The following is an 18882-nucleotide window of genomic DNA, read 5'->3' on the forward strand; positions in this document are numbered from 1 at the left end:
ACTGAAACCAGTTTGGACGGTGTGTTTTTGTTTCTTTTCGCATCTTCGCGTGCAATTTACATCATTATGGTGTATATATTTTTGTGCCATTCGAGTGTGTCATTCAACCGTTGTCATCAAAATATCCCCACTCGTCAAAGATATTCGTTATTTTTCGTTTCTGATGCATGCGTGAGAGAAAAAGTCAAACACTGGTCATTTGTGAGCAATTTTTTGGTCATGATAAGTGATCAAGTCATCTATTCCTGTTTCGACTCACTTCACCATATTGCATCATCATAATGATAACCGATCGCCAAACGGAGCGCGTGTAGTTTGTTGTGATCATTTACAAATCTTTCCCACCGTATAGAATTAAATATGTTTACGTTTTAATCTCAAATGCATAAGCAGTAAGTAAAATAATTATATAAGTAGCGATAGAATTTTTTCCACACTTTAATTTGTAAACCTGCTCAAATAACACACTGCATCAGTATTTGCAATGTGAACCAGTCAAATGTATTGGCGTGTGTCAGAATCGAAATCGCCGCGCATGTGCTTACATGCGCGACATATGATTCTAGCGTTTAAACGTATGATTTATTTATACACGAGCCAATGAGTCGTCTTTATTGTCATCGTTTTGCATTGTGCTACAATATATACTTTTACTTTCTTCATTCAGGGCTCGATTGCAAATACGGAAATGCACTGATGCCTCGCATACTTGGAATTTTTCTCGCGGCACGTGTATTAATGCCGTATCACCTCCACGTGCCAATAAACTGAATAATCTACAGTACAACTTGTGTATTGCAACAAATCTCGTTTGATATATTCAGCGACGCCAAAAATAGAATTGCAATATTGTTTATACTTCATTCATTGATTCTTTATTTATCAAATGTAAATTGCACAAGTCATTACAGCTGTCTGTGCGAATCCGGTATTGTGTGTTTAAAAAAGAGAGGGTTTGTATGCGCGTGCATGTTAATATTCAAAGTTTACACGCGCTACGCTTTGTTATTATCAAACTTAAAGATGTTGTTTGTCATCGGCACATGCATCGATTACTTTACGATCATTTTCATGACTCTCTGATTTATCGCTGTTTACTCAGGAAATGTAATTTCATATTCTACAAATGTATACATAAATTACGTTTCTAATTGTATAAATGTGCCGCATTTAATGAATTACAATGTGAGAATGAAGCTTTGGACGAATCAATAGTAAAGTTAACCAAAAACATAAAAGACAGATGATTTTAAAAATTTTAACTCAGGACTTTTATACAAAATCAAATTTATAATTCGATTATGTGTTTTCAAATAACTTTAATTAGCATCTATTAGAAGAATAATTATGATAAAATAGAAATGGAAACTCACTCGTTGGCAGTGGTACATTGTTTCTTTTTTATTTATTGAAAGTTATAAATTTTTAATACTGATTCGATGCTGATTGATAATATTATTTAAAGTATATTTTTTATTATCATATATAATAACTTAATTTTCAAATAAAACCATTGTTTATGCTCGTGCTTTGAATTCCAAGTGAATTCTTTCTTCTGTAATCCAATTGGCGGCCGATTTTGCAATTCTTATCGGTATTTGTGTTTTCTTATATGATTGAATATTGAAGTGTAACAGTAAATAGAAGAATAACGCCTTGATTTCCATGAGAGCAAAGCGGGAACCTACAAATATTTTTCATGTTTTCATTCATAATTAGTAAAAAACCACCAAAAAGAGAGTTCAATTTTGATTTACCTATGCAATTTCTTGGTCCTGTTCCGAAAGGCAAGTAAGAACCCTGCTTAATATTGTATTTGTTTTCGTCACTAAATCGTTCTGGTTTGAATTGCAATGGATCTTGATACAATTCCGCATCATAATGTATTGAAGAAATAGGAATGAAAAGTGTTCTACCACGTTCAATTAAAATCTTATTTCCATCTAAATCAAGTTCATAGTCCTTGGTGCATTTTCTGTTCGAGAATATCGCTGGAGGCCACTTTCTTAAACCCTCCGAAACTACTTGATCCAGGTACTTAATTTTCAAAAGTGTGTCATAATTTATACGGCTCCATTCAAAATGCTGTTTACATCACGGATCTCTTCGAACAATCTCTTTTGAATGTCTTGATTAATAGACAGTTCATATGCCAGGAACGACATCAGAGTGGAAACCTATGGAATGAAGAAACATTTTAAACCGAAGAAATATAATGACTATAAAAAAAGAATCAAGTTACTGTACCAAAACCAGCAGCGAAGAAAATGAAACACTGCGCCACGTATTCATCATCAGTCCATGATGGTTTCACATGCGTTTTCTTATTTTTTGATTCTTCGGCTACAGCGAATCCAGCATCATCATTCGATCCGTCTTCATGTTCGTGTTTCAAATTTCCGTTTAGCACTTGCATCAATATAATGATCATATCGGGTCGGAAAATGTTTTGTTTTTCCCGCTGATCCATTGTATCCAAAATCATTAATTTGAAAAATGTCCTAACGCTCAATGGGTAAAATTCAAAAATTGATGGCACGCGTCAGTCTAGGCAGCGTTCGAATGAGTAACATACGTAATCCAACTTTCAATGAACTGAAATTCAAACTATCCGTTCCGATCGTGAAAAATTCATTGGTGCGATCTTTTAGTGAATCAATTTTCAATCTGTGGTTCTCATGTCTCGCCACTTTTGTTCGTTCATCATAAACAAACTCTTTCCAAACAATGTGTCTGATTCACTGTCGATGAATGCCAAATGATCAAAGTTATCAAAGTCTTTTATCGTAATTTGTCGTAACAATTCAATATCACGAATGAGGTAAAGCGGTTCTCGCATATCGAAGAAACCAATTAACCTTGAACAAAAAAGTTACATAACATTAGTGTTTGGATTCTACACAATAAGTTAACGCTTATTACTTCTCTTTCGGATAGCGATAATATAATGAATCCATAAATTTGGCCGGACGATGTCGCTTAAAAAACAAGCCAAGCATATTTCCAATTAGAAATTTTGGCTCCATTTGCTTTAAATTTCGCTTGGAAAAATATTCCACGTTTACAGTCGCCCATTTATAAAATGTATAAGACAGCATCCCACCGACTAATGTGTAAAATAATAATTCCGAAATCATTTTTATCTCTTTTTCTCTCACACTTTTTGTGATTTTTAAATTTTACTCAAGTTTCTTTTTTAAATTTCTACTTTGGAACAAATATCACAGATTTAATAAATCATTTAATTTGAGATTTTATAAAGTTACTTTTGACCTTTTACAGCAGTAATAACAAACTGAATACTTCAATGCTCGATCTTCTCGCGCATATCAATATACATAAGTGTGTGTGTGTGTGGTTCGCAATATGTTTGTGTATATGACGTTCTTTTCATTCATTGCCAATATCATTGAATACGATGTATGTACCTTAACTTGCGCTATACACTCTACTCTACTCTCACTTCAACAAATTCAATACAAAATCACCAATATAGACGTGCGCACGCTGCTGTTGCTTATTTTCGTTCGTGCTTATTCAGCTCTACGAACATAGAATGACGCACGTAATATACAGTGAATTAATACAATCTCAGATCAATATGATTTTTAGTTGTGAAATTATCATTGAAATGAGTCATTTCACATGGCTGATACAAGTAAATTGTCAAAGGATTTGAGAAAATCATCTTATCTATGAAATTTGGTTCGTTCATTAAGTAATCGAGCTAGATATAACAAACGTTGGCTAGTTTTACATCAAAATTAAAATTGTTCATTTTAAACGTTCAAAACTGTCATGCATTTTTCTCTCGGTACTCTCGCATATATACCAAAATTATTCACTAAAACCGCTGACCGCCTATCAAAATCATGACCAATTAAATAAATCACTGACTTTTATTTCAAACAAATGTATCGAATTTATTGAATTTTGTCCATGGTGTTTCTATATTCAATAGAATCTATATTTCAATTGCAATATTGTGTATTTAAATATTCTGCTGTTCTGAATACCTTCTTCAAATTTAAATTCAAAAAGTAAAAAGTTTCATATTGTGGTTGTTTGCCATTCAATTTCAATAAAATGTTTCCCATTGAAATGAATTGAGGTATGTTTGTCTATGGCTCGTTAGTTATGAATATAAATTTCATTTAAAATCATGCAATTCAAAGAGTTCCTGTGTAAAGTCGAACTGCTATACATACAGCCGACCGGTGATGAATGGCACATGAATGAATTCAATATTAAAGTGGAAAATTGACTTATGATATTTATTGTTCATGCATGACATCTACAGCTCCATTCGAAATGACTCTTCTCTCTGTATCTGCATTTAATTGTTTTGTCGGCAAATATTTACAAATTGTGAATCATTCCCAAATATTTCATTCTGCATTCCATATAAGAATCGGTTCTACAACAATGATATGTATATGTACACCGAAACAGCAATTGCATTTCGGTATTGTGACTTTCATTGAAGATTTGTCTGATTTATCACCAAACTACTATCATAGAAATGTTTACTCAATTCAATTATTTGCCACTCGAATCAATACCGCATGTTTTTGACTACTGAATGCTCATTGCTCATGTACGCCGATTGTACGAACGATAGTGTGTGTGTTTGTGTGCGCCTAAATAGCACTGTTACGGCAGCAATGTTATTATTTATTACGAGAGCAACTATGTATGATGCAGTCTCTGTAGACAATGTACTATCGTTGCGTCGTTTGACCAAACTGTGTAAATACAAATACAGCGTGTGAGTGTGTTTCGAGTGCACTCGCCATGCACATTTGTTATCAGCACACAATCGTACATGTACACACGCACACAAGTGGAGAAAGTGGCTTATTGATTGATAAAGCCCCGAATCGTATTTATTTATAATTTGTCATTCGGAGACAGATTTTGCTATTAAATGCACTGCATCACCAATTTATATTTGCTATGTTAATACTTTGAATAGATGTCTAATTAATTAATTTTCCCGTAATGGATTGAAGACACTTTTGGTCTTGCCATGCATTTGACACGCTCAATTTAACTCAATAATGTTTCCGAAAACTTGATTGTTCACTTCATTCACAGTGGGCAGGAGAAAATTGGAACAGTTTAATTTATCATCATTATTTAAGCTATCTTCATTTCATGACAAACAGACAGATTCTTTGCATACATTTATTTTTTTATTTCTGAATTTTGCATTTTTTAATTTAACAATTAGGGGGTTGATTTTTGGGGGTTTCTTTTTTTCACACCCCCGAAATATTCACAGACTAACTTTGGAGACGTGAATTTCGTATAATCGACCATTTTTCAAAGATTTCACGATGTTAAGTGAATCCTTGTAATTCTTTATTTTAAGAAGTTCTAATTATTGCTGGGTGTGAACAACATCTGAAAGATTCTTTGCAATTGGCACTAATCAATAGCTTGCTTCAAATCCTTTCCAACGATACGTATATACATATGTTCTGGGTAGCCGTATGAAAAAAAATCCAACTGGCTGTCATGTTTACTATCAAAATCCATAAAGCTTGAAAACAAGAATTTTCCCAAAGCATATTATAGCTTATTCGAATTATCGAAGACTGTAATACGATTTAAAGTATATAAAATCTCAGCTCTTGTTTTAAAAGCCTTTTCGGTTTTATTTTTCATCATATTAAACTCAAGCAAAGCAAAAGTTTCCATTTCTTTGAATGTCAATTCAAACACCCATCGCTCGAAAATGATCCAAAATAACTTGTTTGCTTATGTGTTTTTCCAACGCGTCTAAAACTCCATGTGTTTACTATTTAATACTACATTATTCTTATCAAGATAGTAATGGAAATCTTGAATCCAATCTGATTACGTTGACACTTCACATTACACTTAGATGTTCCATTTGCGCTTCTCGTTAATTCCGATATCCTAGTTTGTATGTTATTTTAGATTTTTATCAATGAAAACCTCTGCCAATAGAAAAACACATTCGATTTGTAATGTTCCAAGAAGTTAATGTAAACCGATTCTTCATGATGGTGGAATTTTCTTTTTTTTTATTATGTATTAGCACCCTTCATTCAAATGCTTCTATATTTGTGCAGAAAAAAGCACCAGCACTCAAATACAATGGCAATATCTGAATGTGTGTAGACAATATGATGGTAGAGTACAAAAGAAACTTCTAATAAATTCTATTAATGTCAATTCGACGAAAGAGAGAGCATTGTTAGCACCTCATTCATGCAATCGTACCAAAACAAAAAGGCAAAATTGGAGTAACTTTGCCATTAGATGCGTTCGGTGGATTTTGAGAGCGCCACCGCCAACATGTAAACAGAATGCTCAAGCACGTTTGAATGTTGCACAATTCATTGAAGACAATGTCGACTGACAATGCGATGAATACGACGACACAAATAAATCTCTGCATTTTCGACTAATAAAAAAAGTTTTTTGGAACATTTTTTCCTTTCTGCAGTTCAATAAACCTCATGTTGTGTAGTACTCAATTCCGCAATTAGAATCTGCTTCAAATTTCGATGAGTTTCCATTTATTCATTAGTTTTAAGTAAAAAACAGCTTTCGGCTGTTTATCCGTTGAAAGAACACACAATGACTCATTTTAAAACGTTGAATTTCAACATTGATAGCATTGATTCACATAACCATAAATTTAATCGGACAAGAAAAAAACATACATATCGATAATTTATGACTATGTGCAATGCGCCTGAATGTCTGAAGTCGAAACTAAAAAACAAAACCGGACTACAGTTCGAACTATTTATAGATGTAACTGGAACTATTCAGCTGTCGTCGAACATTTTTCAAACAACAATTAATTAAATAAGTTCAAGATAGAAAAAAAGAGACGAAAAAGCGGGCTAACAAACAAATGTTTGTAATGATTTAATCTGTTGGTAGCAGAACAAAATGAAATTATTTTATTCTCGTTGAACATTGGATTTAAATCAATGGGACTTTTGAATTGAATATCACTGCCTTAATTTGGATCATTATTGGATGGTGGTTCAAAAGACAACCATAATTCTCCATGTAATGAATGTATTTTAATCTTAAATTCAATGAATTTGACATTAGATAGATTAAAAGAGAAGGAATTGAATATATATTTTGCAAATTCATTGTCAAACTTGATAAAAGGTTGTAAAATTGAATCAAAACCAATAAATATAATGGAAAAACATACTTTTCTGATACAATTCAAATATTTTTGTGAAATGGGTATTGCTTTTGCGAGGAACTTTTTCGATTATTGAAATTGGGATGATTTACCGACATTATTCAAGCAAGCTAAAAACCAGCTTAATTTGTCATGTTCGAATCAATGCTTATATTTTCAAATGAAATTGATAAGAGAACACACATGAAATTAATTAGTACTAATGAAAAACATTCATTTGCGTTTTAATTCATCAAAGAGATAAATCAAGGATCACACATAATAGCATATTCAATAGAATTCCAAAAAATACCCATGTTTTATCAGCCCCAAAATGCTATTGAACACGCGTTTTGTGCAATGTAAAATGTATGTATTATACCTGTCTCGCGATTTGGGGATAAACATTTTTTGTCACAGTGCAAATGAGATGTCTCAATATCAAGCATTCATTGCATACAAATGCCTGTTTAAAAAAACATTGTATACATCAAAAAGTAAAATCATTTGAAGAGAGCCCGATGTCGATGTCTATCCGTCTCTCATCAAGGAAATTAATATTGGAAAAAGGAAAATTCTGTTTTTGAAAATGAATTTACATGTGTGTGCGTGTATTACGTTCTCCAGGTTTTACATAACCAACTTTTAAATTTATAACTTTATCAATGGAAATATCAGTGGCATCACCAGTGACGAAGCATTTCCTAAGCACAGGCACGTACAAAACAACGCCACTAACAACAACACGAAAAAAGTGAAAAAAAAAATGTTCACTTCGCTTTGGGTTGTCAACGTTGGTTCCGTTGGTATCACGTATAATTCGAGATGTTTGGCTAATATTTCGACAGCATATCTAGGTTGTTTCTTCCGTTTGAATCGTTGGATGAAGCAAGGGGAGAAGATGAGTGTGCGAAGGAAAAACGACAAAATTTATCAAATATCTAGTGCAGATCATAGCCTTATCTTACGGTAAAAACCCTTCATTCGATTTTAAATCGTTTTCGGTGTATTGAAATGATATGAGAATCGATGCGGCGTTTATTTTTCGAAATGAAGCTGATGACTGAGCACCATTACATGTGACGCACATACACGCTCAAACCACTTCAAACTACAATATTTATGCAGCTCTGGCTGTGTGCTATATTGTTGTTGTCGTCGTCTTCATCTCCTCATCGATGTTGTCATCGAAAGCGAACATTCGGCATTCAAGTCACGTGATGACTTTTCAAAAGTTTTGGGCAAAACTTATTTAATCATTAACATCAACAAGAAAACGATCTATCTATTGGTCGTATTGTGTCCGTTGTTGCCGCCGGCTAAACATTTGCAATCTAAGAAGAATGGTGTTTTTTTTACTTTTCTTTCCTTAAATAAAGACGTTTGGTATAATCTTCGAAAAGCGATATGCTTTTACTGCATATACACCGCATCGACCGTCTGCTGCCTAATGCCAGTCAATGATGAAACATTTTCATTTATAGTTCGCCAATTTGTACAACTGCGGTTAAAATGCGCGCACACAACTCAATGAAACTTTTCACTGAATCTTATTTTTGCATGTGGCCATCGAATTCATTGGAAATTGTAACATTTTGCTGCCACACATTTACAAGCGCCCGGATACCTCATTTGCCATTTCTTAATTTGACAAAATATGATATTAACATCACGTATAATTCGTTCCGTTTGTGGTTTTGCTTCTTCGAAAATGCGTCGCAATTTGTGGGTTCCATAAAATAATTTCACTGCTATGCGGTGGACTTATTTCACATTTAAATTCATTTAAGAACTAATTAAATAATCATCAAACATCGATTGAAACGGAACATAATTCTTTGAATCATATTGAAGAGGCGGAAAAGATCAACGGTAAATAATCAATCCGATTTGAAAATGAAAAATCAACGAAACGCCTAATCGAATTGTTCCAACAATTTTTTTTTTTTTTTTCAAAATTTACCTCATTTGGAACCTTTTTTTTTTTTTTTTAAATTGTTATCTTGCCATAAAATGTTCAGATTTATTGTTAAAAATGAAGAGAATTTCAACGATTTTATCACGAACTTGAAAATCAGTGAGTAATTGCTTGTTTATTATACTTATGATAGGATAAAGATTGATGAAGATTACGCTTGTTCATAAAAAGCTTTACAGTAGATTGCCAAATGTCGACACACGACCAAATGTCGGAATACCGAGAGGTGAATTGAAATTAAAAATTGAAAATTCATTTGAATTGCATTTTTAAAAGTAAATTATGAAAGATCAATATCAAATCTCTTTATTATAATCCAAATTTTAATCAAAAATCTATTATTGCTTTCACAAATTACGTTCAAAAAAAATTCGGCATTTTTATCACTTTTTCACGTCAAAAGTTAAACTATGTCATTTTGAGACAAGCCGGTAAAATGCGTTTTTTTAAATGAAAATATAACTAGTTTGGAAAAAAATTTATATCGGCGAATTGTAGATAGTTTAATTTAATTATTGAACAGAAATTTTGAAAATATAAAGAAAAACAATTATATTTATTTTTCATTTTTCACTGTAATATTATTCCGGAATAAATCGTCCAATTGCCGACACATAAAGCACCGAAGTTTCAAGTGAAACACTTTGGATTTGACAGATGTGACAGTTAAAGTCGTATTTGGATCATTGTGAAATTCAAACCAAAAATATTCTAGATCAGTGAAATAACGTAATATTTTTAAATATTTTTGCCACTTTACTATAGAAAAATAAGTTAAATAAAATATGGAGCAAAAATATATCAATCAAATAATTTTAACTCCAATATTTTGTATTGTTTACCTCAATGTAAATAGTGCGTTCATGGGCTGTCAAAACTTGAAGTTTACAAGTTTCGTAGTGAAAATGCATGAAATATGTCGAGATTAGGGAGCCGAGAATTGGACGACGAATATCCGACATTTGGAATTTTCGATGTTATGACGAAAAAATGGAAAAAAATAATACATTTTTGGAAATTACTATCTTTTGAGAAACGTGAAATGAAGCACAATTAAATTCTGCATCGAATTGTGTATAAAGTGATATTTTTTCATGAAATCAAAAATGTTAAATATTAAATTGAAGTTGAAAATTCAAACAAATAGTCCGACATTTGGGCGAGTGTCCATATCTACTGTCTTAAGCGAATGAATAAAAAAATGCGATTTCATCATGCCAAATATAGGCTATAAAAATGTTCTAAGGTCGGCATGCAATTAACTTCCTATGTGACTGGTGAAAAAAGGTCGCACAGCTTTGACGTTCAGCTAAAGAGATGTATGATGGGCAGAGAATTGTACAAATGGTCATTATACTCCAGTTATACGCGATGAATATCAAACGGAATAAAAGCTATGAATACACACAATACAAGTTAATAGTTCGTAGCATTAAAGGATATTAAATGCCAATGTATTAATCTTAAAATGTTGACTGTCTGCCGGGGATGCGACTTGAGGTTTGATACGAAAGTCGAAAATATATCAAATCCGTATGCCCTTTGATACAAAAATGAGATAATGAGTGTATGTGTGTGTGAGAGAGGGAGAGAGAGAGAGTTAGCGGTTGGTTACGGCAATTCGTGTGCAAAAAGGCATTGGTATAAACAAACAATGAAACACGCCTTTATCATTTGACGCAGACAAGACGGAAGAAATATTGGCAAACAGTTTTCTGTTTTCATGTGAAGTCAAAAATGATGGCAAGAGACAACAACATGCTTCGGCCCCTATGACATGAGATCTTTCTGGCTTCATTTATATTGTTTCGTCGCATATCTTTACTGTAAAAGAAATAATCGGCAAATGCGCAAGAAATGTACATGAGCAAGTAGCAAAAAAAGCGTATAACAAGAGCAAACGAAAGCATGTAATCAAATAAAAGAATTCCTGTCAGGATTAAAACGAAATACGTGAGTGGAAAGTTAATAAAGATTCCATTTGGAAGTTAACTGCTTGATGAATGCATGTGTTCGGTTGTTGTTGTTTGTATGAATATCACAACGAAAATGTTGCTGTGTGCATGTGTATCACATTGTTTTGCTTTGGGAGAGATAGAGAGAGGGTTTGCGTGTGTATGCGCCAAAGTCAATGTCTGTCTCTCGATTTTTGTTTCTTTCTTCTATTTACGGATTTTATTTCATTCACATGTTACATTTACCTTTATTTACCCGACGAAGAAAATACCTTAAACTGGAAGAATATTTTTATATTGCCTCATTATCGTTGTAAGAATGAAAATTTGTTTATAATATTTTCAACATTTTAAGAATGTACAAAAAATTACAGCAAATAAAATGACTCATTTTAAATGAGTGTTCGACAACATTTAACCGAAATTACAAAAGAAAACCAAAAAGTGATATTAAATGATAAGACACCGACAGGAATCATCCTTTTGGTTTCAAAGGGCAAGAGTTTTATCCTTCAATCAATTCGGTTTTGGAGGTCATCAACCAGTTAGATACTTTTGGTTACTGCAGTCGAATAGAATTTCATCACCAATTGTCTGTAGAAATGTTGGATTTTCTCAATTTACCAATACAGATGTGAAGAATAATGCTTACACAATGACATGTAAGCTTGCATGCAAATGTTGGCATTTCATGGAAAAATCAATATATTTTGTCATTGATGGCGATTACGTGAATTGAAGCAGGTGCCATGTAGATCTATTTAAATCGACATTGGTTTTTAAATGAATTTCTCTAAATTGAAGTGACCCTCATTTCTAGATTTAGTGACTAATTTGTGACTTCCAAAAATGTCATCACTTGAATTTGTGACACAGTTTGTGTGAGAAAAATCCCAATCTCGCGCACACGCTCGTTCGGTCTTGTACTCCATTTTAAGCATTCTCTCCTATTTTTATTTCAATTTAACTTGGATTGATTCGGAGAGAAGGGGTTTAAAATGGAAATGGCTCGATTTTTCTCACCTGAAATGGGCCACAAAAGATCATAAAATCGGTTGACATTCAATCTATTACTTTCAAAATTTCAAACAAAAAATATCGCAAAGTAGAAAATTTAATTCACATTTTTATTCCAACATGTGTCGTGGAATTTTCTATAAAACTTAATTTGTCTTCAAACTTTCAGTCACTTTAAAGCATAAATTCAGGCAAATAATAAAACAAATAACAATATCTATTCCCATGAAGTAGGCATCATTAATAATAATAATGAGCAAATAAATGTGGATGAAAATGTTTTTCTCCTTCAAGGATACCCTTTGATTGGGAACAACCGATTGGTTTCTTCTTTGCCATTCTAATGGAATCGGCTTTTTTAACGGCTTTATTGGAGAACGCTCTCTATCCACATTTGTCAATATTCAATGGCGTTTGTTTCAGACATTGAAGCGAATTTGATAATAATTAATCTATACGAAATGTTTTAAAACACTAATTATAATATAACTTCAATTCTATAAATTTTCAATTTAGTTCATAATAATTGGTGATTATGTCACAAGTTTACATCAAGTATTTATGTTGTGTGCGTCTTTAACATGGTATTTTTTGTTTTGTAAGTACACTAACACCTGCTTCCCAAGAGAAAAATAAATTACTAGTCTTGCATTGTTTGTTGTAGGTAATATTGGCGATCGTGTAACCAATCGATATGCAAATGACATTTCGAATGATTCAATGATTGCTCATCCGCATTGCTATATTTGGGGCTTGGAAAGCATTTACCAGTCATATTGAATAACAGACAGCATCCCGTTATTATGCGAGGACTGATGAATATCGAATGCACACGAGAATGCTACAAGATGATAAGAAAATCTATAAATTCCATAAAACATCAATTTCATTTTTGTCAATAGTTATGTAAAGCTTCTTATTCGTATTTTACGATGCTGAGTCATTTCAATCGTTAAGCATCCCAAATATCAAGGACAAGGAATTGATTCAACTATTTTTGATATTGAATGAAGTTTGCTTTTTTTATTGTATCTCAAATATATAAAATCACATTATTGTATCTCATGTATTTTAACAAATAATTTCGGAACTAATCACCGCGTAAAGCTTGAAGAAAGTTTACAATAAAATCTATTTTACACATGTCGTTAATGTTATTCAAAAAAAAACATGTTTGTCCCATTTGGATTAAGTCGAATTGGATATTTTTCGATTGGATTGAATATGCGATTTGTGATTAGTTGAAAACATGAAAACCGAGTTTTTCCCCGGACTATTTTCGATACGAATGCATTTTTGTCAATCCAGTCTCGTTACGCTATGATTTGATCATTTTATCTGTGCTGTCATCTTGTATACCTATATATCCTTCTCTCCATATGCGGTGTTAACGTGTTTTATAAAAAAATGGTTTTCCCAACTTTTTTCCCTGCTTATCGATAAAATAAAAACGACATTCTACGTGTATACATCGAAAAAAAGTCCGAGCCGTCACACTTATGACATGTCCGGAAATCGAAAAACCATCAAAATAAATGTTGGTGACACTGTCAACGCGATGTTTAAATGCCATGTCTGGCTTCCGAACACAGGTTATTTCTAGAATATTTTGCTTAATAAACTTAGTGTGTTAAATACATATATCTCCAAAAGCCATTGAGCCTTTGTAAAGTGTCAATGAAGGTCATTTTGTTCAAAAAGAACAAAAAGGTAAATCATAAAAACACTCTCTGAAAGAATATTTTCGAATGAAAGTATGCAAGGTTTTAAATTTGCCGATTTTTTTTTTACTTAAAGCCAGAAATTAAGAATCAACGTTCTATTGAGTGTACGATGTGGAACATATTTTAATAAAAACGAATAAATTTCTGCTTCCGAAGCTGTTCGAAACAGTTTAGATTACATTCACCAACTTTGCACGGACAAACGAAGAAGAATGAATTTGTTTTGGAATAAATGAATGTTAAATGCATCAATAACGATGTAGTTGCCACATTCATTGAGACAAGCAAAAAATTAAAGACTCATGTGAAACAGATGGTGACTCGTTCGAATCGGCAATGAACCGAAAAAGTTGGCTGCCGATAGAAAATTGCTAAACTTTACAGCAAACACATATGTTTGCATTATTTATTATTTTCACAGATTTTTTATCTCCTTTCTCTCGCTCTATCCCTCCCACTCTCTCACACACACATACATTTTATTCAAATGAACGACAACTTTTCATTGTTCGACACGACACTGAATTTTTTTTTCAAGCACAAAAGAAGAACAAGAAGAAAATAAAACGATGAACACATAAAGATCAAATGAAGACATTACAAAAAAAACTGTTTACGTAATATACGTCTTATGATGCGACGTCGAGTGACATTCGAATTTAAAGATAATACAAGAAAAATGATGTTTTCACATGCATCTTGCATTTCGGAAGTATCTAAAAATGATGTAGAAATCCACAAGAAAAATTGATTTATGATTAAACCAAAATTTGACATGCACAAAATAAAAAAAAACACACACAGTGAATACTATCCAGTGGATACAAGTTGTTGAAGATAGATATTCGATTTTAATAATAAGAAAAGAATATTCTTTATTTTCAAAAGAAAATAGAAAAACATCTGAAAGAATGAACGTTGTAATATTATAACCGCTCCGTTAAATTCTATTTGAGAAAAAGTTCTTAATCCATCGCAGGTGAAGAAAAATTCAAGCTGCTGCTGTAGCTGGAGTAGCCGCTGTAGCTGGAGAAGCCGCTGTAGCTGGAGTAGCCGCTGTGGAAGCAGTTGATGCCGCTGTTGTGGCAGCGGTTGTTGCCGCCGTTGTGGTAGCGGTTGTTGCCGCCGTTGTGACAGCAGTTGTTGCCGCTGTTGTGGCAGCGGTTGTTGCCGCCGTTGTGGCAGCAGTTGCCGCTGTTGTGGCAGCGGTTGTTGCCGCCGTCGTTGCTGCAGTTGTTGCCGCGGTTGTGGCCGCCGTCGTCACAGTGGTTGACGCTGGAAATAAATCCCGATATCAAATTTGAAAAAAATATTCGTACCAACAATTTTTCTTTCGAAATGTCGATTTGAAAAAAAAATTAAATCACTAAAACATGGACATTTTTATACGAAATTCGTACCGAACCAAAATATAATAAATGTAAATTTGATATCGACCTGAATTTGATTACTCATCATTCAATTAAATTTACCTGTAGATGATGTGCTTGCAGTAGACGCTGTTGTAGAAGCCGTCGTTCTAAGAAAATATATATAAATACTAAAACTGAATAAAATGTGCCTCAAAAAAATAAAAAACCTTCTTCTTCTTCTTCTTCTTCTTTTTCTTCTTTGTTTGCACCTCTGTCTGCACTGCCGTTTTTTACTTTTCTTACGGCTTTTCTTACGGCTTTTCTTCTTTCGATAACATTTCCTACACTTTTTCTTCTTCGTTTTCTTCTGTGAACTCGATGGATACACAGAAATTTTGATTCGTTTTTTCTTCTGTGTTGGTTTGCTCCTTTGCGCTATTCGTTGCTTAAAAAACGCTAATGCACTTGGCGCAGCAAGAGCATCGGGATCTGCTCCTGCTAAGCTCTTTGCTTCACTTTTCGCAACAGCATTTGCGTTTACTTTTGATTTTTCGAAAAGGTCGACCTTTTAACACAAACAAATTAAAAATTTAATTTTTACCATTTACTTTAAATTCCAAATTTTTTGAAAAATCCCTGTTTGTCTTTTATCAATTTAACTTACAAATAAAATCACGAAAATTAAAAATAGAATCCTAAAATACATTGTTCACTCCGATACAAAGACTTCATGATTCAGCTAGATTTTGAATGATAAGAATCTGTACATAGCCAGTCGTTTTTAAAACTTTTCAAATCGAAACATTGCATTGAACAAGTTTGCTCAAACGAATATATACAATCGAATTTGGGTTAATAAAAATGCGTTTTGTTTATATGTTCTGAATTTGAGGGAAAAAACGACCTAAGTCAATTGACTACTTAATATGACTAATTAAACAATTTTGCAAAAAAAAGCAAATATTGGGAAGAGCAATCTCAGTTTTGCAATAAACGGAAAAAATCAGATATATCTCATTGAGGTAATCATGAGGTAAATATTTTCTCTTTTTTACTGGAATTTCTCGAATTCAATGTCAACACGATTTTTTGCTTCGTTCACAGTGAACATTCGGTTTCGTTCTGCTCTGAAGTAATTTTAATTGTGAAGTAAGAATCTGTGTAATAATTTTGAAGTAAGTAATTCTATTGAAAGCTTCACATTTAGGCGCAGGTATATTCAAAGATAAACACAAAGCAGCAGAAAGTTTATTTTGACATTTTTATCATTACAACACATTTTTCTATTTACCAATTCTGTCTGTAAGATGTTTTAATTAAATTGCGTTTTCAGTTTGCACATGAATCTCACCTCATCTCTTCTACTTTACAAATACAATTTCAAAATGGATTTCAATCTTAATTGCGGTCCGGCTTATGTCTGCAATTAAGCAGTATAATGTAAGTTATTTCCGAAGATAGAATGTTGCAAGTCTGAATAACATTCACGGGCTTGCGCTAAATAGACACAGCTACCGCTCCCCGATTCAATCAACATACGTTCTACAAAGTTTCGTTGCAACGTATCCGAAACAGCAATTATTTGATGAACAGCAGTACTTAATGGCAGCAACGCACCAGTTCGCTAATGCTTAGCTTTGCTAAATAATCTTAGCATTAAGATTGAATAAGTTTATCTTTTCCAGCAATTGATTGTAGCACCGCATCGTAGAAAAAAAAACTTTTGATTACTTCTAATTATAAAATGATTGAAACTTTGTTCTTGCTTTTCATTAAATGTCAAGTAAAAGTTTTCTTGGCAATCATTAAATTCATCATTTGAATAAGATGTCAGTCGTCTTTTCGATGCCATGAAAATAACATCGCTTGTTGTCAAACATGTTGAAGATTTATTTTTCATATTTTTTTCCCTCAAAACACATCAAATAAACTAAAATTAATAAGATTGAAATTGAAATGTGCCGTCTCAATGCTGGCATATGTACGTGCTTTTCAAAATGGTTTGTCAACTGTTAATATTTGAGACAGTATTTAATAAGAAATTCTCATTCGAGCCACATTCATCTTATAATTTTGTTTTGCTTTCATGTTTACAAAATTTTATTTAATGAAAGTTTGCCTTGAATGGCCTTTCTTTATGCTCTCTCTCTCTCGCTTGCCAGTGTGTAAAATATGATGCATCACCATGATTTTCTCTAGCAAACATTGTGTGTACCCAGCTGAATTTTTTTCAATATTTGAATAGATACATTTGGTTCGGCTTGGCGGTGAACAGCCATGCTACAACTATCAATTATCTTTGTATCAAACATATTTTTCTGTGTATCGACACATGATGCAAAATGTTTCCCCAAACATTTTTCCTTTATCATGCGCGTCAAATTTCAAGCGTTTCAATGCTATGCAATAATGTGGCGATGATTTTTCTACTGAAGAAAAGTGAAGTTTGTTGAACGAGAGAGAAAAAAAACGATGAGTTTGGAGCGAATTATTAAAATGCTGCCGCACACACAATCGATTTTCAACCGTCCAACCACATTTTCATAAAAAGGTTTTTTCCCTTTGCATTTGGCTCTCGTAAACGAACGTTTAAATGTTAAAAACCTTCAAAATCGACAGTCGTTTTTGTACCGCATTTTTGACATGCTTTATATGCAGAGCAAAGCCAGCCGTCAATAGATAATTTCTTTTTTTTGCGTTTTGGCGTGAAGAAGATAAGGAAAATGTGAAGGATGATTTTCAATTTTTATTATTTGATGTGTATGTAATATATGCAAGACCATATGCTTTCATCGTGGTAGATTTCGAGAAAAATACAATGCAAAACGACGGCGTACTTTAGGCGAGGAAATGAGGCAAAATATATTGCAAACGAATTACATTTTACTAAAAATTCGACACGAAGAAGACAGTTTAATGGAAGCCTTCCTGTGGCTGAATTTTTGAATATGCAGGAATTTTTAAGTTTTCAGTTCTTTCGAGAAACATTGTAATTCATTCACCGCTTTCGCAATTATTTATGAGCACGAAAAATATCATTTCGCCGAAATGTAATTAGAAATATGATTGAAAAAATGACAATGTCAAATTCGAAGGAGTGTCGGATCAATTAAAAACTTCTAGAATTTACACTCAATTAAAATTTAAATTAAAGCGTGTGGCAAATTAATGGAAATGAATCATGTAATTAATACAGTGTGACTATATAAACTGCTCCAGAATTGGTCCCAATCAGTAACTTTCTAGCAAACAAAACAAGAGAAATCGCATTGACAATGAACTTGAAAATGTTTAAGTTTTCTTTTCTCGTCGTTGTTATTGTTTTGGTAAAAAAAAAAATAATTTTTCAATTCTAAACATATTATAACTTGAGAAAAACTTTTTTATTATATTTTTTTAAAAAACAAACGTTTTCCCATTATAACTACTAGATAGCAAACGATGGTGCAAATGGAGCCACAAACGGTGACGCAAATGGAACCACAAACGGTAGCGCAAATGGAGCTACAAACGGTGGCACCAATGGAACGACAAACGGTAGTGCAAATGGAGCTACAAACGGTGACGCAAATGGAGCCACAAACGGTAGCACCAATGGAACGACAAACGGTAGCGCAAATGGAGCTACAAACGGTGGCGTAAATGGAGCCACAAACGGCAGCGTAAATGGAGC

General features: G+C 33.0%; 2 protein-coding genes and 1 pseudogene across 6 annotated transcripts in view; 1 reads left to right on the forward strand and 2 right to left on the reverse strand.

Annotated features, from left to right (window-relative positions):
* Positions 1-1443: 1443 nt before the first annotated feature.
* LOC116343709 lies at positions 1444-3267 on the reverse strand (annotated as a pseudogene).
* An 11398-nt stretch (positions 3268-14665) lies between these two features.
* On the reverse strand, positions 14666-15977 carry LOC116344273 (30S ribosomal protein S3-like). The gene is made up of 4 exons (XM_031772742.1): positions 15874-15977; positions 15437-15774; positions 15330-15376; positions 14666-15132 (listed from the first exon to the last, which is right to left on the reverse strand). The coding sequence occupies exons 1-4, from the start codon at positions 15913-15915 to the stop codon at positions 14849-14851; spliced, it is 711 nt and encodes a 236-aa protein (XP_031628602.1). The 5' UTR covers positions 15916-15977; the 3' UTR covers positions 14666-14848.
* Positions 15978-18455: 2478 nt separating this feature from the next.
* LOC116343972 (hyphally regulated cell wall protein 3-like) overlaps positions 18456-18882 on the forward strand; it is a 1034-nt gene continuing 607 nt past the window's right edge. For 2 of the 5 annotated variants that reach the window (XM_031772313.1, XM_031772318.1), the window contains exons 1-2: positions 18456-18535; positions 18641-18851. In XM_031772313.1, coding sequence (XP_031628173.1) covers positions 18485-18535; positions 18641-18851 — 262 coding nt within the window. In that variant the 5' untranslated portion in view covers positions 18456-18484. Of the gene's footprint in view, positions 18536-18640; position 18882 lie in introns of all 5 variants that reach the window. The other 3 variants (XM_031772316.1, XM_031772314.1, XM_031772315.1) reach the window with 3 other exon arrangements.

Source organism: Contarinia nasturtii, unplaced genomic scaffold (assembly GCF_009176525.2).
Source record: "Contarinia nasturtii isolate CC-2019 unplaced genomic scaffold, AAFC_CNas_1.1 Cnas_scaffold_1037, whole genome shotgun sequence".
NCBI lineage: Eukaryota > Metazoa > Arthropoda > Insecta > Diptera > Cecidomyiidae > Contarinia > Contarinia nasturtii.